This window comes from Plectropomus leopardus, chromosome 3, assembly GCF_026936395.1.
Source record: "Plectropomus leopardus strain MGB_pleo_1.0 chromosome 3, ASM2693639v1, whole genome shotgun sequence".
Taxonomy (NCBI): Eukaryota; Metazoa; Chordata; class Actinopteri; order Perciformes; family Serranidae; genus Plectropomus; species Plectropomus leopardus.
In genome coordinates, this window is record NC_142178.1 from 23342041 (window position 1) to 23367425 (window position 25385).

Here is a 25385-nt window from a genome sequence, read left to right on the forward strand (position 1 = left end):
TAGATTTTACAGGTTGAAACCTAAAACTCAAATTTGATAAACCTATGTCACCCCAAGGTCAATTTAGTAGCATTTTAGGAGCTTATCGCATAATTTTATGTGTGGGAGGAGTTTGCTCAGTTGTTGTGTCACACATCTACATCTGCAGATATTCAAAAATCTTTTCTTTTTTTTTTTTTTGCATTTTGCATTTTGCATTTAGAGGACTCTTCGTCCATGTTTGACAAAACAGCATCATCCAAGATCCATTTAGTAGTATTTCTGGAGCTTTTACTGACATCGCATGATCTTCAACAAGACAAGAAAAGACATCTTCAAACGAAAAGTCCAGTGTCAAGTTCTCATTTTTGTGATTTTAAGGGTAACTTGCTGTATTTTTTTAACCAGGACCAGTAACTGACAGTAACTGATGGGAACAGCAATTTTTGAAATTGGTCCAGTATTGAGTGAGAGCATTGCAGCCGGCTGCTGCAAAACAATTTGTAATGTGACCACTCACAACATGTGTGCACCACACACAGACACAAAAAGGTGGGAAATTAGGGTCCAGGTTAGAGAAAAAGAAACAATGTTACACTGGATGTCTGACTTGATTCCCAGTTAAATCTATAGCTGTGAAAAATGGCCTCTTTCACAAAATTAATTTTGTTTTTTTTTTTTGCTTTTTCAGGATACAGAAGATGATGATGGATGCCACACTTTACCCCAACCCTTAAGCCTCACCTATTTGTGTTGTAATAGGTATGAAAAAGTTCATTAAGACACACCAGTAACAGAACAAAGAATCAACAAAACAACTTTTAACCTGTTGAGCAGAATAGTGACGATGTGCTTTGTATTCACATCCACTCAGCTTATTGTGTTGTAAGTAGGTCAGGTCATGGTCAATAATACAATATGGTCATAATCTAGTAAGAGATTTCAAGCAAGTGTGTTTCCAAAATAGACCCTTCTGTTGTGTGACAGCTGGAGAGCCTTTTGGGGGTCAAGGTTCAAGGACTCACGTGGACCACGTAACTGCACCATGCACGACTTTGTCCTGGCTGTTGTCTGCGACTCTGTTGATGCTCATAGAGACCGTAACACATAAAAATGCTCCGCGTGTGCAACAGTACTGCTATCTGGCCTCCTGAAAGGTACCTAGTTACACTCCTCTAACCTTACCATCTGCATCATGCTGCCATTTGGAGCCAAGATAAATCACGGAAGCCCCTGTCCATGCTGGGAATAGCTTCCTCCAGATAAGAAGGTCAAGGGTCACATCTCTGGCCAAGGTTGACTGTCCTCGAGGCTAAATAAAGAGCCTAGGGGTTGCAGAGCGGCAGAGGCTAGCACAGGCCCTCACACTCAATTAGGATCAAAACAACCGTCAAACTTGAACTTGGATTTAGGTTACTGAAAGACAAGCAAGTGGAGCAGGCAGCCGTCTGGATCAAACCCCCAGTAATGCACACTTCATCCTGATATATTCTGAGGGAAATAACCATATCTGATTAATGGACAAACAAAGAGCGTTCAGTTTAATAATCAGTAACAGCTGTTTTCAACATCAGTCAGCCATTGTTGCGCTGTTTCTAAGGTGTTTGTTTATTCTGCAGTAACCTAACAGGACCTCTGACCCAGCCAGTGGATTGTGAGAGCAGAGACACAGTCTGGGAGGTCACCGCCATCATTTACATCCTAAACACATGACAGGCTGTCAGGCAGAGGTTAACGCTGGTCAAGTTCACGCAGGACAGCACAGATCCCAGTACCCTGTGAGGAGGGGGGCCTTTTAACACTTGCAAAAACAGATTGTTACGAACATCTACACATACAGGCAGTGGATGCAATGATAGTGTAATTTAATGCAACAAAATCTTTGTTTGACTTATTGGGCTTTTTTTAACAGAGGGTGTTGATTGAGCCAAACGGTGAGTTATGAGGCTGTTATTTGTGGTGTTGCATTCAAGGTGTTTTTGATATTATCTCTTTACATTCGCCTCATTATTTCATCTACACGTACGCACACACATACACAATACATTTGTTACCGTGTGGTGATTCACCTTGATACTGCTGAATATGTGCAACAGTAGAAGAAAAAAAAAAGCGTCAGGAAAAGAAAAATTACTTGAATGTTCCTGATGTGTAGCAAACTCTCCGCCAACCCTGACGAAATCATTTATATGAAAAGATCCACTCTGAATAGATTTGCATAGAAGAAAACAGAGATTTGTCCTTGTCCAAATGAGAACATGGCACAGCCAAACATGGGGAAAAAAAATCACTGATTTTCAGGTTGTCCTTGTCATCCTTTGATCCCTTGTGAAAAGGCTAGACAGTCATGCTGCAGTGATCAGTCAGGGTCAAAGTCATACTCCACTTTCCCTCCCTCCCTCCTCCATCCGTACTCCCCTCTGTGTCTCCACTGTAGTGTTGTAGCTCCGGCAGCTGGTGGTGCTGTAAGACTTGCGTCTCCCCCTTTTGCTTTTTCTCCTACATAACAAGGCTGTCACCTATTCTATCCTCCTTTGTCCTCTCCCCTCCATCACTCACCTCCATACGTCAACCCTGAGCCACTGCAGCATCCTCCGCCAGGCAGCCCCTGAGCTAGTCTGCTTTTATTGGGTGAGTGGACCAGTGCCCTAAACAAACTACGCCAGACAAGAAGAAAAGAAATCTTGAAAAAACTAAATGGAATTTTAAAAAAAGGGCTATTTTTTTCATTCATTGTGCACATTATGTCAATGTAGGCTTGAAAAAGGGGGCTGCAAGGCTAAAATCAATACTCAGATGTTGACACGGACATGCAAATGAAAGAGTGACTGCATCAGTTCACAGTGTTTTTGTGGTTCAATAGCATGACGTTTGCCACTAGGTCATTTGCGTGAATGGTATTAATTGGGTTCCCTGCGAGGCCACACAGCCAGCGGCTCAGTTATGATTCCAGTGGGTAAATATTTGCCTGTACTAACCCTCACTAGGTGCCATAATGATTCTTTGTGTGTTGCACTGTGTACAATGCGTTTCTGTGTACACATCACTCAGTGCCTATGTCTGCCTGTATGCGCGCACGCGCACGTGTGTGTGTGTGTGTGTGTGTGTGTGTGTGTGTGTGTGTGTGTGTGTGTGTGTGTTGCAGCTCAACCCCCCCAACATTCCCTCTCTACAGCTGCAGCTCGGCAGAGTTTGATCAATAACGCGTCCTTCATTCTCAAGTCGGGCCTGACCTTGGCAGCCTTTTGTCTCCTTCCAGGGGCCAGAGTGCGCATGTACAGGTTGGAAAACAAGGCTCTCAAAAATCCACCCTTGGAAGGAAAAGAATTCCCCTCACTGCCTCCTCACTCAGCATTCTCATTAAGAGCCTAATGAATCATATATTTATAGCATTCTTATCTTAGCGTAATGAGGTGATGCCACTTTTGAACTCATTTGCTAAATTACCACAGGCCACACTGAAATGGAATAAACTTCCAATTCCTTGCATATGCTTCTGCATTCATTTTCACAGGGCAATGGAGACGGCAGAGCCAATCCAAACCCTGACGTCTGAACAAAGAACATCTATGTGCAGTCACAGATGACAAAAGGTAAGCTGTGTGTTCTGAGATGTTTGAAAGCACTAAAACATGGAGGTCTGCAGCAGAGGGCAGTGGGAGTTGATCTGACAGATCTGTTTACATGTTAATGCAGCCTGCAGGTGGCACCATTTATGGATTGGTCCTGCAGTCACATTCTTTTTGTGTTGTTCAGTAATGGATGTTTAAATGGCCAGTAAGAGAATCATTTTCTTTCACAGGTACATATTGTATTGTTCCATAATGCTGCATTAGAGGAAGCAACAAGTTACTTTTGCCTGTATGGGTTCTCTATAATCACATGCACAATTTACTCTCCTGGATACTGGAAAAGGTCAGGTGCAGGTACATTACTGAACATATAAAGCTGTAGGAAAACTGTCAATAACATCACTCATGTTCAGTTTGAAAATAAGGACGCTTAAGATAAAAACATACTTGAGCAGTTTTATTTTGAGTTATACAAAACAGCTGTTCATCATATTACTTGTAATATAAAGTAAATGCAGGACGATGAGAACATTTGTACACAGGCCATTCAGTAATGGGTTTCTGCAGGCAAGTCGTATCAAGATCAATTACAAAATTAGCACATTACTAGTGACAAATTACAAAATTATGTTCTAATCCTTTTGAAGCCTCGTGGTAAATCAGTGGCAGATTTGCTTGCTCCTTGCTTGCTCCGGGGATAAACTTTGAGTGAATGATTTAGCCAAAAAAACACCCATTTTTTATTCCACTGCTACAGTCCCACAGGCAGTAGAGAGGCCTGATATATTCAAGAATTAAATCACAAGATATAACAATATGAACTACTTCTTTGAAAATGAGGCCTGCCTGTTGAAATGATACAGTCACTTCAAACCCTACATTTACGTTTTTATGAAGAACAACTGAGAACAGAATAAGAAACTGTATTTTTGACACCAACGTGTGTAAATAATATTCACTAAATCAGACATAAATCAAAACTCAGGATTTATTTACTTAGTCCACTTTTACAAAAACAAACAAACATGTATCAGGATGTCAGGCTTTACAGAACTAAAAACATGGGACAGTTGTCCACTGACACATCAAACACTGGAAAATTAAAATGAAAAAAAAAAAAAAAATAGTGGTCTTCATTACACTTTCCTCTTCTGGGTGCTGATGTAGAGGACTGTGGAGAGAGATGGGAAAAGAAGGGAAAAGCATTATAATTTTTACTAAATTTTATTGACACAATTTCTCATCGTATGGTCATCCGATGTGCCCATGATCACATGAGAATTTCTCAGCTTTGCTGAAATAAAGGGTGCTCTAAGAGGCTGATGACCCAAACAAACACAGCTGACCTCAGGGAAACATGTCTGCGGCATAGTGGAATTTTATAGATGGGTTGAGAATACAAGTAATACAACTTTACAGCTGATTCTTGATGCTCCGTGCTGTGTGCCGTCATCCCTCCCTTAACTTCCCATGGTCAACCACAAATAAATTCTCTGTGGGAAACACAGACCCACTGACGCAGATCTCATTGTGTAAAAAACAGTCACATTTCTCAAGCTAGAGATAACTTGCACATTTTTTTGTGACCTGGTCATTCTGAATGGAGGTGTCGGGTTGCAGACAGTATATAATAGCCGTCAGGTACACTAACTGTTACTTTTACTTGAATCTGCATTTATCAGCCTGTTTTGTTTTGACTAAAATAGCCCTATCTTTAGCTGTTGGCCCTTTTATCACACTGAGAACTCCACTGTCCAGCATGACTCATATCCCAGAGGGAACTGACACCGTAAATACAGTACAAGGCTGGTGTAAGGAAAATTCTAGACAGCAGGGTGCAGATAAAACAACAGATTCTTTAGGTTCTGAATGTTACAGAGAATACAGAACTTACAAAAAAATTAAGACAATACTTTCTTCATCAAAGACTGAGAGCAGACAAAATAATTGTATATATGTTTATATCATATACTCATTTAAAAAAGAAAAAAAAATAAGATAAGCAAGAAGGCTCCTAAAGCTAGCTTACACATGATAGCCTGATTTAAAGAGATTATTTTGACTTTTTTTCTTTTTAATTTATGAATAAGGTAAAGTAAAAGAAACATTTTAAAATTAAAATTGAAAAGACAAAACAAAAAACATCTGATTACAATGTTAGTATGTTTCTGATTTCTGTGTTTATTTACCCATCATGTTTTTTTGAGCCATATGACTTTTTTGTTTATTGAACAGCAAAGCTTTGCATTATCACTAAATCTGTTTTTATTTGTCACCCTTTGTTTCTTAAACTATTTTGTTAACTGTTCGACTGTGTCTTTTTTTTTTTTTTATTATTATGTTTTGTGTGGTCCCCAGGAAGAGTAGATGTTTTTGCATCAACTAATGGCATCTTATTTAATACAGAATATAAAATAGTATCAGAAGCATTTCATTTTTAATCTACAGTGACATACTTTCTGAGATACCTCTGCCTACATCACTGCACTGTCCAAAATTCAGTGATATGGGCACTGGGACACTTGAAAATATAAGAAACATCACTGACATTATTAGTTTTTTAAAAAATGTGATTTTTCTGCAATGAAAAGTTAAAATGTTATGCTTGTGGCCGACAAATCTACAAAATTTCCTCTTTCTCTCTGAACTCCACTGCTATAACCTCCCTAATCTCGGCTTGTACAAGAAGAACTTTTCCACATATATTTGATATGCACCGCCCCAAGTCTTGAAGAGCAAAAATGTATGTATATGTCATAGATATGAATATAAATTGCAGAGTCTTACCATTGTTTCCTCTTAAAAAAGCATCTCCATACTTGTTCTTGAGCTGGCCGTTGACGTACTCCTCAGTCTGCTCTATGGCAATGTTCATGTAACCATCCAGGCAGGCCAGGACACCTGCAGACAGATCAGACACATTTTTCAGAGAAGAAGTGGTTGAGCTGAAGACAACTTCAACAAGTGGATATGCTGAACGGGTCAGGTGTGTTACATTACCTCTGTAATCGACTCCAGAGTTCAGTTTGACCACCACAGGTCTCCCAATTATCTGCTTGAGGAAGTCACTCGGGGTTTGTTTTCTCAGACTCATCTTGACTGTAATTTTAAAGAGCAGAAGACAAACAGTAATGTCAGATGTTATGGTCGCAGTGTATTTCTAGTAGCTACGTTAGCTTGCTAGCGTTACACCAGCTAACTCGTACTCTAACTCGCTAACTCGTTCAAACCCATAGTCTTTTTTTACTGTATGTATTACCTGTGGGAAGTTATCAGTGTTTCTGATGTGAACAAACACTATCGATAATGACTGATAATGGCTAAAAGGCAGTGTGGGGAAAGTAGCTTTAGTTGCTTGCTAATCATTGAAGCTAACACGCTAACCGTAAACTCTACATCGATTATTTTTGCGTATAACTATGCGAGAGGGGCATTATCCTTGTAATTACATTGTTAACGTTTATTGGAATCGAAGCGAGAGCTCAAAGAGTTATTTGCATCTTATAATTGTTATTATTAGCTGCATGTTTGATCGCATTTCACTTACCCGACAGACGTTCTCCTAACGATCGTATTTGGCATGGGCCGGGGATTGACCAATCAAAGGCGAGCAGTGTACGGCGACTGAGTGAGGACAAACCTCTGAAGAGCGCGGTGACACAGTGGGAGAACTCAAACTTCTGTTAAAATTACATGTCAGTGATAAAATAAGGGTTTTTTTAGTGTAAGGTAGATTAAAAAAAAAAAAAGTAACTGTATAACATTTTACAAACTCATATGTTATAATTTACAGATAAATATGTAGCCTACAAATGGATTTTACAATAAATCTTAAAACATTTGAGTGTTACTTTTGAATGTTTCTTAAAACTTTCCTTGATGGTTACTGTAAAAAAATGTTTTGGCATACATTTTAGGACATTGACAAAAAAGTTAACTTATATGCCCATAACAGCTATTTGAAATTGAAAGAAAAATGATTATATTTTTTATAATGTGTAGATTTTTAACTATTACTTTAATTTGAGGGGGTTTACACATAAGGTGACTGGTGTTGGAATTGCAGAAATTAAAGTTTAAAAATGTAATTTCAACAGTTTTACATTTGAATTACAAGCATTTTAAATTGTAAAGTTTACAGGTGGTCTCTAAAGTTGTTTACATCTCTGTATTTTTAGAGAATTATTCTGATAACCACAGCTGCATAATTCTTTACATTATAGATACATGAAGATAAGATCATAGTAGGTTCAATATTTGATTCTATATAGATATTTGAAGTATTCTAAAATATTATTAGTATAGTCAGCATAGTCTTATGCTGAGGTGATGCATATAACAGCAGTATAATCCCAGCTCCCAGGAAAATCTAAGTGACTTTTCCTCTTAGTATTTGGTTATTTGTAAATGTGTGTTTAATATTTCATATTTTCATATTGTCACAGCAAGATCATTTTTGTTGCAGACTGTTCATGGTAAAACACAAAACTACAAATTCAATACCTTTAAAAGAAGTTGTCAAGGAAACTCATTATAAAAACAAAGATAAAACCAACATAGAATTTTAATTTAAAAAGGCCATAAAACAGAAGCAATATGAAAAAAAATTGCCATTTTGATCATTAACACATCTTGATTCATTTTAAGTTCAAAGTTCAAATTCTTCATTTCTTTCATTTCTTTTACAAATACGGATTTGTGGTTTGTTTTATGTCATTCTTTTCAATAGAAAAATGAATCCTAACATCTAAATATGACCATGTAAACCTTTATTATGAAGAAATTATACATTTTCAAAGTGATCCCTGGAATGCACTGAATTTCACAGACCTGTACGCCACATAATCTGACCTTGAAATGTATGTCTTGTCTCCTGCACTATGTTTAGCTTTTATAGCACAGCCTCCATGGACCCATGCAAACTTTCACAGTCTCTGGCTGCTGCTGGACAGTGGACATGAAGCTGGTCACCAGATGTACGGATGCTGGGTTAAGGTCTGATCTGCCAGGATGGAAAAGAGAACAATGTCTGGATCTGAGTGCAAACTGTAAGTACAGTAGAGCTGCAACAACAAGTCAAATTGATTTGTCTTAAATGTGAGGATTTGATGCTTTTCTTTGTCATATACAATAGTGAACTGAATAAAACAATCAATGTATCACCCTTGGGTTGGGGGATATATATATAACAAGTATATTTCACTATTTGCTGATAATTTTAGTATTTTGTTCTTAGAGAAAAAAAAGGGACAGAAGAGATTGTGGATATCAATATTAAACGCAGTAAAACTATTGAAAATGCAACAATATTTGCTTTTTTGAGAGATTTGTCTTGCCATGCAAAGAACATTATATTTTAGTTTCCTCAGCTTTAGTTGACAGAAGCCTATTAGGCCTTTTGTACAATTGTTTTCTTAATCTTGACCCTTTAATATGAACCATACTGTGTATATAATACCCAAAAGTAGTCAGGTGACCTTATTGCAGCAGAGACTTTATGTTTTTTAAAGTCTTTTTTGGAATTCCTATCACTGGTCTTAAAATTAACTGAGAGGGACATCTGCTGTTTGCTTTGATATGTATATAGTACAGTTATTAATGCATCATATCATCGCTCAGGTTCTTTTTTGTGTGAGTGTAACTGAATTCAAGCAACCTGTTGATTTTTAGATCTTTTCATTATTTTACTCTGCTATGGCCAGGCTGTGTTGTGAAGGATAAGAGAAAGTCCACCATCTGATAAAACTGTGGTTGCTGGGTGCATGACCCACACACTGCACAGCTTGGGAGGTACATGAAAAATGGTGCAGGGGCAAAATAGGGATGAAATGGTGAGGTGAAAGATAGAAGAGGATAGAGGGAGGGAGGATGTGCCAGTACGTGTTAACAGAGACAGAGAGGTTGAGAGAAAGAGAGAGAGAGGCAGAGAGAGAGAGAGGATTGTGAGAGGTGGAATCATAAAGTACTTCTTGTGTGTCTAGACAGGTTGCTTGTTAGCAGGGCATGGCTAGCCCTGTGGAGGCTAGAGGTTAATTTGGTATCTGCTGCTGTGTTAAACTAAGGTCAGTACTACAAGTCCTTAAGTCATAAACAAGAGTGGTTAAGAGCCATGTATACACCTAGGCACCGGTTAATGAATATTCAATGAAGATTTTTTTCTCCCTTGTCCCCTGTTCCCTTCGTTGTTTCTCGCTTTGAAGGAAATTTTAGGAAAGAAAAAAATCCCAGTTTATCTCTGTTGCCTTCAAAAATGACCTCTGTGCACTTACATTTACTCGTCCTTTGTTATCATAATAGATGGCCTTAGTCGTAATAGAAAGTGGCTTTTTGCTGTTTGAAATGTGGCGCACTCATTATGCAGCTCTGTCTCTGAATGCACCAAATGTAACTACCCATAATTTGATTGCTTAATAATAAAACCAATAATGTAATAATAATGTGGTAATTTTTTTCCAGGTCATAAAATTTGTGGTTAAAATAAAACTTTAACTTACGACCAAGGCTACATCCTTACTGGCATTTGATTCGGATGTTTTAATATGCAGTCTAGTAACTGGGCAGGCAATGAGAAAATATGCTTGAACTGAGCAATCCCAGACAAATCGCAGTATCCAGGGGCCCTGAGATAAGTGTGTTTTGCCTGTAACCTGCAGAAAATTCACCAAGGCAAGATAATCATTCAGCTGAAATGGGGGTTAATTGTAAACATTGACACTGTGGTCTAAAATCGTCGTCAACATCACATCCCATTTTACCACGGATTACATGTCAGTGATGCACACACATCCTGCAGCCTATACATTATTTACAACTGAAGTGTGTAGGAGTACACCTTTTAAATGCCAAGCCTTTTTTACATGCCCTGTAATAGCAGTTAAATACACGAGCGTTAGCATTGTTTTTGCTTCTAGCTCTGACCCATCTGATGGCTGATGGTCAGTATTTAAGATATATGATTTAACAGTGAACCGTGCAGGCTCATTTTGGCAATTAAGCTAATTTGCATGTATACCAAATTCATTTCTTCTGAAGACCAGTTTACAACCTCACTATTAAAATGTTATTTACACTCAGACGTACTTAGAGATCACACCTTTGCATGTGCTTTAATGTAGCAGATTTTCCTGTTTCGTGTCTAATTGCTCTTGGTATTTTTTGTCTTAATGTATTATAATTTTATATGAATCAGAAATATTTTATTGATCCCCAGGGGGAAATTGTGGTTCGTTGCAGTTGCCCCGATGCCAAGTGTAGAGAATTTTAGAAAGTAGAAATAAGTACTAGCACAAAGTATGTAAAAATATAACATAGAAATACAATAATAACAGAAACAATTGGTGCAAGTATGTGCATACATAAAATGACAAATATGTATAAAGTGCTGAATGTGAAAAGTCTGTAAAGATATAAAACTACATGCCTCATGCTACAACGCAGTATATAAAACTAGTATCTGTCCATTAATTGGAAGATTGGTGGATCAGTCCGCATGTTGAAGTATTGCTGTGCCCAAATGAGTCCCAGTGGCTGATCCACTGGTGTGTAAGTGTGTGTGAAGGGTTACTGAGTACCAGTCATGTATGGTAGCCTTGACCACCAGTGTGTGAATGGGTGAATGTGACATGTTGTGTAAAGGCGCTTTGAGTGGGTGGAAGACTAGAAAGGCACTATACAAGTGCAGGTCCATTACCATTACCACAACAATTATCTGACTCTAAAGTTTCTCTCAGCTTTACGGAGCATTTCAGCATCTTTCAGCTCACTGTTTGTTTTGGACTGTGTTGGTTCAGTCTAACCGCTCTTGTAAACATTGTTTCCAGCTGCAGTAGGCAGCTGTTTTCAGAGAAAAAATGCTCTAAAAACCTACTGTATACCGCTTGCTCAGCACCAAAGGGCAAACAGACACAGTTAGTGAGTAGCCGGTAAACTAATGGAGTATTTAACAACATAAGTGCCAGATATACCCGTCAGGACTTGGTGAAGAGAAATTCAGAGCTAAAATAGAGCATATACTGCACTGTAAAATTTGGTTGAGGTAACTTAAAATAATCTTGGAAAACGATTGCCTTGACAAAGTAAAGTAAATATAACTATTAATCTAAATGTATGTTTACTTTATATCTAATTGTTATATTTAGCTGTATTAACTTAATGTTGTAAAGCTGCTTATCCGGGGGCCGGGTCGCAGGGGCAGCAGGCTGAGTAAGGCACTCCAGACATGAATGAAAATGACAACTGAAATTGTCGTATTGTATTGAAAAGAGTTAGCAACTTCTGTAAACAAAGACAGTCGGACTTAACTTGACCATCAAAAAAGAGAATGATGAAGTTAGGAGATCTGCAAGTTCTGTGAAAAAAAACAAAAACATATTTAAGAATACACAAATATGACCAGCAGAATACCAATATATAGCACAGTAAACTTGGTTTGCTGAAGTTGATAAAACTTAGAAAGATTGATTTAATTAAACTCGGCCTTTTTTAAGTTGCAACAACTTTACAAAATGGAGTAAACATAGATTTTAAATAAACTTAACAATTAGATATAAGGTAAACATAAATTAAGACTAATAGTTATATTTAGTTATATTTTTCAAAGCAATCGGTTTCCTAGAGTTTTTTAAAGCCGTATCAACTTGTCAGATTTTACAGTGTGGACTTAAATTTATCAGGTGGTGAAAATTCATGACTCCAAATGGATGAAGATGTTTTTGCTTTGTAACCGCTGGATGTGTATAGAAGCAGCTGTTTTTTAATAAGTTACACACTATCACCTTACTTAAAAGGTGATAATATGTCAGTGTTGTGTTGACAGCTTGTTGCTCCAAGTGGCAGCTGTGGCTCGGGGTAGAGCGGGTCATCAGCTAATCCGAGAGTCTGCGGTTCGATCCCCCACTCCTCCTGTCTACATGTGGAAGTATCCTTGGACAAGAAAGTGAGTCACGGCGCTTGTACCATTGGCATGTGAATGCTTATGAATTTAACTGAATAGCAGGTGGCAGCTTATACGGTAGCCTTGACCAGCAGTGTGTGATGTGTGTGTGAATGGGTGAATGTGACATTTGGTGTTACAGCGTTTTGGTTGGAAGACAAGAAAGGTGCTATACAAATGCAAGTCCTTTCATCATTTACCTAAAATCCATTTATTCATGTTTAATCGCTGTTGGTTACAGTAAATTCCATATTTAATATGTTACTAAAACCATATTTTATTAGTAGCAGCAGCAGTTGCAGTACACATAGTAGTACTGCAAAAGAAGCGGCAGTAGTGATGGTATAACATGAGGTTTATTGGCAGCATCATTACAGTGAGTAATAGTCCTTCATATCATATTTTATCACAAGTAATAGATATTATTATTAGTATCATTAGATAGCTGTAACTCATTTTCTGCTTTCGGCTCTTCTTTTCATCATCTCTATGAAGTCAAATATCTTTAACATCCAACATATCGATGTCTGGACATACAGCGCATGACTTCTCTTTAAAAATATATATATATATTTGACCGTTCGTTCTAGTGTACGAGTGGACAGCCAGAAAGCACAACAGCAGTGCTGTCAATTGAGAGACAAATCCCATCTCCATCTCTAGACCTCTTAAGCCCAAGGGGCGGGCCAGTGAAATAGAAAGATTATGGTGACGGGAGATGCTATTGTAGGTGGGAAATGGGGAACTGGACCAAAGGAGGCAGGGGCTTGAGGTGAGAGGGAATAAGGAGGAGGGGGAGGCGCATCCCTCTTGTAGCCTAAGGCAATATGCAGGATGTGGGTGGAGGTGGGGGTCAGCTGTGCAGGATGAGGAGAAAGTCTAGACTGCATTGACCCTTCTGAAGCCAGGTTTTCTCTTCAGGTCAAGCTTGATATGGAGAAGATAATGGAAAAGCTTGGGGGAGTTTTCAAATAAAAAAACAGATTGGTAGACAGAGTGTCCCTGCTCCTGCTTCTATGTAATCCCTAACTGTATGGAGGTAATAGCTTGGAAGTGATGGGAAACCTTTCTTCCATCAAAAAGGGGCCAGGAAACCTCAGCTGCAGGGCTTGATGCTTGGATCTGCTGCCTTTGTGGCACCGAGGGTTGTTTTAAATGGCTGACTTATTCAAAGCGCTTGTGACTCCCTTCATGCCTGCTTTGTGTTCATGTAACTGTAAAGCAGAACACACTATAACAGGTGGTCGCACCTGCACATCCGCACATACCCTGTAAGAGCTCCCTCGCCATAGCCTGTAACTGTGCAATAAAGAATCCAAATTTATAAGCAGTGGTGAATTACCCACGGGGTGCAACGACTGTCCCCATGCTTTGGGTTTTGCTCCTTATTATTTCTGTGCCAATGACACATCGCTCAACTTCCACTTAATGACTCAGCTGTGAGCACTGACAGTTGACAGTGGTTGGCTGCCCGGGGGCCCCCATGCTGAGAGAGGGGGGTGGCGGGAGGCAGACGAGGTGGGATGTAATCACTCCCTGTAATTTGGAGGAAATCCACTGAGCTGCTCACAGTCAAAATGAAAGCCTTCCTCTTGTTCCGCCTCTCCACAGCCACCAAGCTCCACTGCTTTCAAAAGCCTAAAAAGAGAGGTTCAGAGAACCAATTGTGCCTGGTTGGTGTCCCCCAGGGGTTAGTCCTGGGACCATCTCAAATCAGCTACAGCCCTGGAGCCATGTTCTTTCCCCAAGGAGCGGCACCGCAGACAGACAGTCAGACTGCCCATCCTGTGCTATATGGCCCAGGCGCAGCCAGCCAGCCAGCATACAACTCTCCTGAGATCTTCCTTAGTGGAAAGAGAGCTCAGCGGAGCTTATGCTGAGGGCTCTGCTCGTATCTGTCTGTCTGTCCTTTCTGTCTGACACCCTCTCATGTCACCTTATCCTCCCTCGCTTCCCTTTAATATCTCAATCTGAGGCAAGGAGGGAATGCATTTTTAAGGCTCCACATCCATTTTTTGTCACATTAGGCAAAAAAGAGCATTACACAATCCTTAAAATAATTTTCAACAGTATGACAAGCCTGTGTGGATAAGTTTGCCTAGAAGCATCCTGTCATGAAAATAATCGTGTGCGCAGTAACTAATAATTACACTTTGTTAACCTCAGCATGCTTTATTGTCTCGACTGTCAAAATGACAGTCAGTTTCACAAGAAAATTTGGCTGGAGCCATGAGCAGATCGCCCAGTTTGATCACTTTGTCACACAACACTATCCTACCAAGTTGTCAAAGAGAGACACTGTAGTGGTTTTGCTTGATAGATGGTGAATGGTGCTTATACAAGGAGCCACTCCAGTGCGCCCATAAATATGCATCGTGACATTTGGAACAAAGCCGCTCGTCCTCTCTTTCCTGATGAGCTCTGCCTGCATACTATAACATATTGCCATACTGTCACACCTTGTGTTTCATAGCCAATCTCTCTGTTCATCAACTTGGCAGATAACCTCTAGATGCTGACAGATGATACGGGAGATGGCATCAGGGCTCTATTGTATGCAAAACCAGGAAGTGAATTTCCAGCCGGGATGCTTGTACCAGTAATTAATAATTAATCCTTATTATTTTATGGTGTATATAATGTATGGTTGTATGAATATTTAATAAGAAGGTTGTGTATTTTCATGATCTGCAGACCGTTTGGAAAAAATCAATCAAATTTTGATCAACAACAGGTCAAAGCGTTGTTATGTTCACAGATCTGAAGTCTGTTAGGGCAAGTGCAGAAGAATGCTCCCCGTTCTCGCTGTAGCATTAGGAACATAACTGGCCTCTTTCTCCAAACACCTCATTGCTTTAGAAAGGAATAAATATCCAAGACAGCCAGGAGCAGTTCCTTTCAAATCCCACACACACGCATATCTCCCTCTCTCCTCCATGTCTCTCTCTCCTTCTCTCTCTCTCTGTCATTTGACCAGCAGTGCTTCCTGCCACTGAGGACCTGTGACTCAACAGCCAGAATACAGCAACGTTCGCTTGCCCACCCTCTTGAATATTCATAGAAATAAGAGGACTCAAGCTCAGACCCATCCATCTTGTATTCATCCACGTTTATATAAAAAAAAGGAAGTGTGCGTGAGGGAGGGGGGGGGTTACAAGTAGTACTAGATATCTGAACGGGTGCAGTGGGAGAGGGGGTGGGGAGGGGGGGTCTGTTTTACACTAATTTCTTTATCCCTTTCACAGGAGTGCCATGTTACAAGAGAATTCCTGAGGCGAGCCAATGGCCCGATAAATCTGCCGGAGCCTCTCTCTCAATTTGTCTCCGTGGAATGTCAGCTGGCAAGCGCCCAGACACTGAGAACCTCTTTTCACAATGCGCCAATCTAACAGACGAGATCCCATGTTGGAGCTACAGTACAAGGACTGGCATGGATAAATTGCCACGTGCCTTATCTAGGTCTCTTTATGTCTCACTGTCTGAGGTCTTGCTCCTCGCACGGCCTCCAAAGGCCACTTCCTCTCAGACCCTGGCGGTTAACCTGAACGGCTGAGTGGGTGACATTGACAAAATGCAGGTGTCACAAAAGAGGAACCTGTGATATGACACAGATGCTGTGTCAACCCGTCTTACTCCACATGACCCGCAGCGTGAACAGAGATTGTCCTTTTCGGTGTCGTTCATCACTGTGTGGCGCAGTCTCCCACATAGCTCGGTCCAGGTGGTGGAATGGCAGAGTGGGAGAACAGACCATGTTTGTGTGAAGATGCAACAACTATCTCCCTTTTTTTCTTTCTTTCTCCCTCTCTCCTTCCTTCCCTCCCTCCCTCCTCCCTCCCTCTTCAAACAGGCTGCTGTAGCACTCTTTGTACTCTATTTAAAGGTTGGAGGTTAGCAAACAACAAGATGCCTTCCCACCTGTACCCCTAACTGAGTCACGAGTCATGAATGAATTCATCCATTTATTTATCTACAGTATGTGCAGGAAAAATACATACTGTATGTACACAGATGGATATGAGTTCTTTTTTTGTTATTTACTTTTTAATAAGTTTAATTTTAAAGAACACAGAAGACAAAATGGTACATATGTGTTCCCCAGATACAAAACACGATTAAAATAAATGCAAAACAAATTGAAAACCTAGGGGAAGACCCATCTTAAATAAAAGTAAAATCTGCAAAAATATATACACATACACATGCATGTACATATTCATGCATATTCACATATACATATAGATATATACACTCATAAATGCAAAAGCACACGTATATGTAATTACACATTTTAACCAACCTATAATAGTTGTGCACTTGGGTAAATAAAAATATTTTAAGTTGGAAAACATGCTCATAACAGCTGATATTACTGCTATATGAATCCTTATAACACGTCATTAAGCTATTTTGACCAATTTTCAAGACATAAGTTTTTAATCACTGGTTGTGTACATGAGGTTTTATTAATTTTTATCATTAATTTAATTTGTTTAATATTACAAACTATCAAATGATACAGGGGAAAAAAAGAAAAAAAAACCCCAAAGGAATAGCACCCAGTCCTCTTCAGCAATTTCAACACAGCCAACCACACAAGCGTATTTAAGGGGTTCATGTTACTGCATGACAGTTGGCATGACTGTAAAAAAAAGGCATGTGCCAAGTGGAGCTGCCAATGCTCAGCATGGCTGGTTTTAATATTTTAATGTGTTTCATTACAACAGTATGGGCCAGATAGCCTTTCTGACGTCCAGACAATTGTCTGCAAATGAACAAGATTACATGACAAGCCCTGAATGACAGAGCTACCCACTGCTGCCTACCCTCGCCACTTATCTGATGGTAGCCTAGCAACAGATCCCTGACCTGGCTTTGACCTCCACCCGATAAGGTCAACACCTGAAGGCTCTCCCATTGGAGGGCTGGTGGAGAGAGAGGTGGAGCTTGGGGATGTAGGGAGACAAAGGACTCACAGAGCAAGGGCAGCCTCCTCTGCATAGAGTTCCCTGCTCCCCGCTGACGAAAAAATGTTCGTACAAAAGCGTGCCAGACCTCTTTACCGGGGATCGTTATACCTGTGTGCGCGCGCGCGTGTGTGTGTGTGTGCATCAGAGCCAATCATAAAAGACTGGTCAAAAAAAGCGCTTGCCAGTACAGTGTCCCCTGTAGCAAATTTAGACAGGAGTGCCTTATTTTACACCAGGTCAAAAATGTTTCCACCAGCACAACATCAATGAGAGGGGAAACAACAGCAGTGTAAGTGTTCATAATGAAAACTATTGTGGTGACAAACAGGAGAGACACATTATGAAGGAGGTGCTGAATGTGAAATTAATCGACCAGAGCAGCCCACCCTGATAGACATCCCCACTTCTCCATCATTTGTGTGCGCACACATACAAACCTTACTCGGTTTAACAGCAGTGATATGGAAGTTAATCCAAATTGTGATAGTGGCAATATCCTATTAGACCATGGCAATAAAAATCAAGCTGAGACTGGTAACACATTACAGATATCAGAACACGTTCAGCACGCTCCATTACAATATGAAGTGACATTAATCAGCGGGGGTCCTCTTACACACACATAGAGGCATAAAACAAACATGCAAATCATGCACACAGACGTGCACAAAGTACTGCTCAAAAGAACACACGTTTTAGTGCTGAAGTGCTCTTTCATTTGATATTATTTTAAATGGTATAAAGAATTTATCACTGGCCTTTTGCAAGAATAGTTCAGACATATTGTAAAGAAAAAAAGATAGTCAAGCAGCCAAGGGCAGAAGGGTGGACAAATGAATAGCTGTTCATAACACTTTTTGTAATTATTAGATTATATATTATAATAATTTTGCTCACCCAGCCTCTGGAATGAAAAAGTGATTTAGAGGCAGGTGGCAGACACTGTTACTGTAAAGTTCTTGGTGACTTTTTCTGTGAAAAATGTGCTGCAATTTAGTGTGCAAACCTTTTGAAATGATAAAAGAGCACAGTTTTTAGAACTGTGTTCGTAAGGAGTGTGCCACTAATCAGCTCACTGACTCTCTGCAGTTTTTAGTCAGTTTTTAGTTCGACAGGGCTGCGTTTGAAACTGTGCTCTCCCTGTGATGTGCATATGCACTGTGTTGGGGATTATCATTCAGCCTGTCAGGTTTGGCACTGCTAAAATAACTCTTGTCCCTGAGTTGAAGGACCTTCGCTTCCCTCCAGGGCCTTTTGCAAGACCTCTGCCCCAGTTCACCCAGGCCAGCCTAGGCTCCTCCTCCTATTTCGCTCTGTGTGTGTTTGTGTGTGTCTTCTTACTGCAGGGAAACTGCTGAAGGTCAAAGGGCAGGAAGTTGGCCACCTGCCTCTGTCACTTTAGTAAAAGTAGTTGAGCAGAGAGAGGAAGTGGTAGCAGGAGAGAAAGACATGACAGGCAGAGATAAAGTATATGTCAGTATATGTCCGTGCTTTTGTCTGACAGTTGAACTTACAAGAAGGTCAGACAAGTTGTAGAATAAAAATCCTTGAATATGTAAAAATCATTGCCATTTAAGTCACATTCTCTGAAAACTCCAGCACTTTCTGGTGTGTTTTTTTTTTCACTGAGGTTTTTTTGTTGACCTTTGTGAAACTTAGTTTATCTGATCTGCAGACATTATGCCTGATTAAAGAAAACGACCGCTACAGGCTTTTGAGTTTCTTAGGGCCGTTGCTGAATAACCTGGTAGAGGTCTCTCCGCTGGTATTTGCTAGAGGCGACAACCCTTCTCGCTCCCTGCATAAATGTGCCAACCGGGGACGAGAGCATAGAAGGCCAGAGGGCAAAAAGGGAGTGAACCACCTGCTTCTGTCACACTGTCAGGATGAAGGCGGACGAGTGCAAATAGGGTGAAGTGAGTGTGTATGTGCAGGGGTTGGGTTGGGGATATTGTGTAGGAGGGGGACAGGTGGCACGCCGGACAGCGTTGGCACAAGCCACCCCAGGATTTATCACTCAGCGACAGTCACGGCTGGGCAGGGGACAGATGTTTCTGTTTACCCCAGGGCAACATCTGACTGGCCGAGCCTAACGTTAGCCCGACCAGCCTTGCCCGCACAGGACAGGGCCTGAGAGGAGAGGAAGAAAAAGACAGAGAAAAGGAGAGGAATCTGGAGGATGTTCAGTTTGCCCCCAAGGCACATAAGCAAGTTAGCTCATTTCTCTCCAGTCTGCTCCATCCTCCACTGAAGCACCTGAAACTCATTTAGCCCCCACTAACTGTTGTACCACTATAGGGAACCATTTTAATAAGTAGTAATAATGCCGACTGACAATATGAGCCGTTTTCAAAGCAGGGAACCTGCACCAGTTATTGGAGAGTGAAACAAAACAATTCTAATTGACCTTGAGTGTATTCTACGTCTTCACGTTGTTAGAAAAGCTGATGCACAGCACTTATTGTGGCATTATTCAGTGAAAGTCTTTTTGCATTAGTGTATGTGTACAGAAATCCAGCTGGGAAACTTGAGATCTGCAACTGGTAATTTAGCTGGAGCACTCATTCCTGGAGCAATGAGGAATGACCTTTAGGTTCAACCCTGAGTGAGGTCATGTCAGTGTTGCCATGGCTACTATCAGCAGACTGTCCTGTTGCCAGCATTACCTCAGCTGCCTGGCATTGTCGGGGTCAGAGAACAGGCTGTGACCTCCCCACAGTGACCAAACTCAACTGGGGACAAAAAAAGCCATCAAGACAAACACTGTAGTAGCAGTGGCAAATTTTTCAATAGGCAATATGGGCGGTCGCCTCGGGGGTGGGGATAATTTTATAAAAAAAAGGAAAAATCAGACAGAAGGGAAAAATGATGGGTATGGTGGAGTGTATGTGGAGAGCATTAGAGTAAGAGGAAAAAAAGGTAGAAGCCATTCATGATGCTGTACCAAAAAAAGAAAGAAAGAAGTAGAAATTTCAACACATTCTCATCCCGACTCATCAAATATTGGCTCTTGGTCAGTGGACTTTGATTTCTATGCATGATGCGCTAGATATCCTCCTGCGTCTGTTGTTGATGTTCCAGGGCCGCGTGTCAATTCATGCCTGTTACATGCACTGTGTTTTTTTTTTTCAAAATACACGTCTGTTTTCACCATAAATGTACACTGTGTGCTTGTAAGATGCATACAGTCTTTGTCAAAAATACATTCACAACGTGGTTAAAACACCTTGTATTTACGTTTATTTATTTGTGCAACAAAAGCACAAAGTTATTATTATTGTTTGTCACCCAAGTTGTTTTTTAGAGTTGATTTCTTTGTTTTTGTAAGATTTTGTTTTGTCTTTTGCCTTTGAAAATATATAGGACAGCTTAAGTGTGAAAGGGGGAGAGAGAGGGGATGACATGCAGCAAAGGGCCACAGGTCGGAGTTGAACCTGCAGCGGCTGCAGCAAGGATGCAGCCTCTGTACGCGGGGAGCCTGCTCTACCTGTTGAGCTATTTGGCACTCCTAAGAGTTTCTTTCTTATGAGCTGTTGTTTTTATTTGTTCTTGTTTGGAGCGCCAACTGTGCTTAAGTCCGGCACTAACTAGTAGTCAAGTATATCTTATTATCTGTTAATTAAATTGTTTAGTGAAAATGATGCCACTAAATGCAGATGCAGTCTGGGATTTCTACACAGATTTATGTCTTGAATGAGTCAGGCTGGTAAATGAAGTTTGATATTACATGGAGTTTGTGTGTCATAAATTATCACTAATATGGTGTCATAAGAAAAGCTTGGATACACAGAGCAAGATTTAACACTCACACAGCAGGAGAACTTCAGCTTTCCTCAGATTGTTAATACCTAATTTGTGAGCATAAACATCACTTTCAGAAATCTAGGAACCAGCAGAATAACGACATTCAGCTGTAATTTCATCACAAGGCAGAGCTGCTGCATTACAACGATTTAGTGGAATAATAAAAATACTGTTTGCACTGCACTGTGTTATATAGATATGGTAACTGATCTGAACCAGAAAATGTCTGTGTGTGCTCTTAAAGTCAACTTTTTCATCTTTTACAACTTGTTTCTAAAAAAATCGCACAAACACATATATGCTGGACAGTGTTTAATTTATAACTGTTTGTCCAAGTTGACTGTTTTACCAAGAGAGCTATAGTACTTTTTCCCCGAGGTACTTAGAGAAATCATCTAGAGGTCTTGCCATATGCATATTTTGTGCTGTTCACAAAAACACAGAAAATGTGCAAGAGATACAAAAACCAAAAAGAATTTAACCTTTTCCTTGTAGCAGCTCATCGACTCTTTGGTCAGAGCACCTGTCAGTGGACCGTTCATCTGCAGCTGAAGGTGAGGAACACAGCTGTCTACACACACACACACACACTCACACAAGTCCATTAAAACTGTAATGTAAAACCATTATAATATTCAGTATCACAGCCCCGCATTATCCTCGCCACAAATGAAAAACCTAATGGGATGTCTTAATCATTTCATGCAGGAGATGCAATAATATATAACTCTTTTCTATTTGTGGAACATGTTTGTCCACTCTCCTCCTGATAGGCCCCATTTAATCATGTTGTTCTGTTTCCTAATTAGCAGAAATGCAAAGTGTCTTTGTCACCTGTGGACAGCCAAGAGGGCTAATTTGGGCTTTTCACTAATTGCCACGGTAACGAGCCTCCTGCGCCTCCGCTGGGGGTGGGTGGAAGGCATGGCAGGAGGAGGACTGGAGGATGGAAGGATGGAGGGATGAAGACACAGCTCTCCTCACACACGGCCGAGGTGTGAAAGAACGCGGCAGGCCAACAGAACGCAGCCTGGAGGAGTCCAACAGCAGGGAGTGGGGGACAGCCTGCGCTGTGAAAAAGCCCCAACACCCAGCTGAGAGGGAGGAGGATTCAGCTCTGGCCAGTTTTGGTCTCTCAACTTTGATGAGGAGATGACTACATTGGGTTGGATAATTGTTGGACGTCTTTCTGACACTGACACCTGTTATTATTATCCCCACCTGATTTGTACTGGTTCCCACATGATGTACCTTTTTTTTTTTATTACTGTTCTTTTAATAGACAATTCTAGGTAAAACTCAGCAGGCAGTTTTTAAATTAGCAGCCTGACATGTATGCTTCATACACACGTTTCCTGTGTGTGAGAAAGGGAGGTAGGAAGAGGTGAAATAAACCATATAAAAATATAGGGATGCTCTGATGATGATGTTTTTTTTTTTATTAATAAATGTACACTTCAAGTTGCACTTGTTTTCTTTTAATGCAACTTTTATTTTTTAGTATATAAATCATGGATAAATGGCAGCAGAGTACAAACTTTTCAGGGGAAAGAGTGGGTGTTATGGCTTGAGATGTCTTCCTCTTTGAGTCTATAAATAACCTGGATGTACTAATGCCATTAATACTAATGTTAAAAAAAGCAAAAGTATTTCAGTGTGATTATTACATAGCAACGTAGACTTAATGTGCAGTGCTGTGCAAAAGTCTTAGGCTACCCTAAACTTTGTTATTTTAGCAAGGTTATAATGAACATACATATTTATTTTTCAGTAGACTCTTTACTTAAGTACAATCCCAACATGTAGGTAATATGTACATTAGAAGCCAGTTTCCATTGAGTTAAATTGTCACAAATTGTGTATGAAATGCTTAACAAAGAAAAGGATAAAGACCAAACATGGAATTGTACAACCATAACAAAAGATAACTCAAAGAATCAATACTGAGCTTTGTAATGTCTTGTTTGCAACCTGGCATAAATATACCAGTACGTTAGTATAGTAAATCTCATGTTGTCTACCCAAACAGACATGCTAAGTGGACAGGTAGGTCAAAGTTTGCAAAAATCTCTGTGATAACTAAGTTATCTAGTCAAAATTAGCCTAATTTTTTAGCATTTAATTTTATCATGCTGCAATTAAGATACGTATCTATAATTTAAATAAAGACTAAGTAATTGTGGCCCATTGTCTGTTTTGCTAAGGCAAGCTAAATTCGTGTTTAACATGCCTCTGCTTTTATTTCATAGCGTTTAAATTCATGTATGCATCATTCGCATAAATTATTATCGTCACTCACTATTATGTTATTTTTCTGAGGAAAATTAAATAGATTCCGTTAATGTAATTCGACTCGATCAATATGGTCTCTCTGCTGATTTATTCTCTCCTTTCTTTTTTTTTTTTTCTCAAATACATTTTCTTTTCAGCAATACACCCTGAAAGCTCGGGGGCACCTTGTCCGTACGCTGCTCTCGGGGGCGAGCTCTTCGAATGTGTGCGTGCGCGCGAGAGCGTGTCCGAGTGTGTGCGTGAGTGTGTGTGAGAGAGCGTGTGAACGTGTGTGAGTGGAGTGTGAGTGTGCGTGGATGTGTGTGTGCGCGCGCGTGTGTCTGTGTGTGAGCGTGTGTGTGTGTGTGTGTGTGTCTGCTCTGCTGTTGCTGCCCTTTGATCCCTGCATTAGTGTTAGTTAGGGGCTCGGAGACACACTTGCACCGAGAGCAGCCATAGTCAAGACACGGCAACAACAACAGCGGCACCTCCTCCGCCTGTGTTCCCATTCCCCAACAATACACTTTAAACCGAGCAAAGCCAGGTGCACGACCAAGTCCCTGCCATCACTGGCGCCTCCAGTCTCAATGGGAAAAACCTTTTTTCTTCTTATCCCTAAACAAGGACGAGAATGTGATTAAAAACGGGGGAAAATGCCAAGGAGGAAGCAGGAGCAACCCAAGCGCCTGCCTTCACGTAAGTCTCCATTTGTTCAATTTTAACGGCTCTCCGTGTGTTTTGCGCAGTAGTTTAGGGTTAAAGAGGTGAAACAGACAAAAGACTCGGCGTAGGTTATTTCTCCCTTTTTAGGTCCGAGCGAGGCAGCCATGTTGTTGGCGATGGGCAACGTTAGCTTAAGCAGTGAGTGGATAAATGATACGTGGCTTTATTAAAGAGTATAATCGATAAAAGGTCCGGTTCCGCTAAAGGTTGCGGTCAGTTGGCATATGTGTCGGTTGTGTGTGCGGAGGAATAACGGCAGAGGGTTTTCGGGTAATGTGCTCGCCGCTTGCTAGGTCGCTTTTCGGGTAGAAAGGGGAGGATCTGGGAGTCTGGCCGCAATAAAATGAAGGGTCAGTCGGATCAGACAAGCCAGAGTCTGGCTCCCCCGTACCCTCCTAGTTAGCAATAGCGCTATCTAGCAACGCTCGGTAAACTTAATTTCCTCGGCGATAAACGTGTAACTTTCGCCTCATAGTTTGGCTGCTCCAAACCGCGGAACCCGAATTTGTTCGCGCTTGTTTGTCGTCGACTTTAAAAAGTGTGGAGAGGTTTTTTTTTCCTCCTCCAAGCTGATGTATTTTTTTTCTACCCCTCCCAGTCTGCATGCAGGCTATGTCAGAGCCATGGTCGGTCACCTGAAGTTCAGGGTTTTTCCCCCCTTCCCTTTGCAGCCATTCATTGCAGACAGACTACGATCAATAACGCGGTTAGAAAAGAGAAACGACACTTGTGCTTCACCACGTTGCTCGAAATAACACAGCGATGCTGCAGAAACACATTGTGATCTCCGTGTAGTTGATTTTAGCAGGAGGTTGGTTTACTTTTGTACATTTGACCCTCCGTATCTTGGATATTGTGCCTTTTATCAGTCGAGATAATGAAAAGCTGCGATAACACTCTCCGGCCACTAGAGGATTGCTTATGGATGGTAGTGGGCAATGACAACCATTATTATTAAAGGAATTATCCGAGAGGGACATTTTTTTTTCCTGCTTAATAAATGCGTAAGCAAACAGCTCATTTAGTCACATTGGCTATGCAAATGTAATGAATAACCGTGATTCATCTTTAAATCAACGACGGCTTCATGCATTTATCTTATGACTCTGTCTTCTTCATTTCTTAAATGTCAAG

At 40.5% G+C, this 25385-nt stretch overlaps 2 protein-coding genes and 1 long non-coding RNA gene across 4 annotated transcripts in view; 2 read left to right on the forward strand and 1 right to left on the reverse strand.

Annotated features, from left to right (window-relative positions):
- LOC148189992 (uncharacterized) overlaps window positions 1-22664 on the forward strand; it is a 102897-nt gene extending 80233 nt beyond the window's left edge. The window contains exons 5-9 of the long non-coding RNA XR_015776267.1: window positions 671-741; window positions 3494-3572; window positions 8440-8599; window positions 21753-21811; window positions 22070-22664. This is a non-coding gene — a long non-coding RNA (uncharacterized LOC148189992). The remainder of the gene's footprint in view (window positions 1-670; window positions 742-3493; window positions 3573-8439; window positions 8600-21752; window positions 21812-22069) is intronic.
- On the reverse strand, window positions 3994-7230 carry lsm6 (LSM6 homolog, U6 small nuclear RNA and mRNA degradation associated). Of its 2 annotated transcripts, none has more exons than XM_042485491.2 (4): window positions 7099-7230; window positions 6552-6650; window positions 6339-6452; window positions 3994-4722 (listed from the first exon to the last, which is right to left on the reverse strand). In XM_042485491.2, exons 2-4 carry the CDS (start codon window positions 6643-6645, stop codon window positions 4688-4690), a joined length of 243 nt encoding a protein of 80 aa, XP_042341425.1. In that variant the 5' UTR covers window positions 6646-6650; window positions 7099-7230; the 3' UTR covers window positions 3994-4687. The 2 variants fall into 2 exon arrangements, with proteins under 2 accessions (XP_042341425.1, XP_042341424.1); XM_042485490.2 differs by lacking the exon at window positions 7099-7230 and adding an exon at window positions 6811-7069.
- A 1103-nt stretch (window positions 22665-23767) lies between the features above and the next one.
- Window positions 23768-25385, forward strand: part of znf827 (zinc finger protein 827) — a 119130-nt gene continuing 117512 nt past the window's right edge. The window contains exon 1 of the mRNA XM_088075896.1: window positions 23768-24224. Coding sequence (XP_087932022.1) covers window positions 24182-24224 — 43 coding nt within the window. The 5' untranslated portion in view covers window positions 23768-24181. The remainder of the gene's footprint in view (window positions 24225-25385) is intronic.

Coding starts and splice junctions, on each gene's coding strand:
- lsm6 (XM_042485491.2), bottom strand. CDS start 6,645: ATGAGTCTGAGAAAACAAACCCCGAGTGACTTCCTCAAGCAGATAATT. Junction 6,453..6,551: donor CTCTGGAGTCGATTACAGAG/GTAATGTAACAC, acceptor ATCTGTCTGCAG/GTGTCCTGGCCTGCCTGGAT. Junction 4,723..6,338: donor TTTTTTAAGAGGAAACAATG/GTAAGACTCTGC, acceptor CTCTCTCCACAG/TCCTCTACATCAGCACCCAG.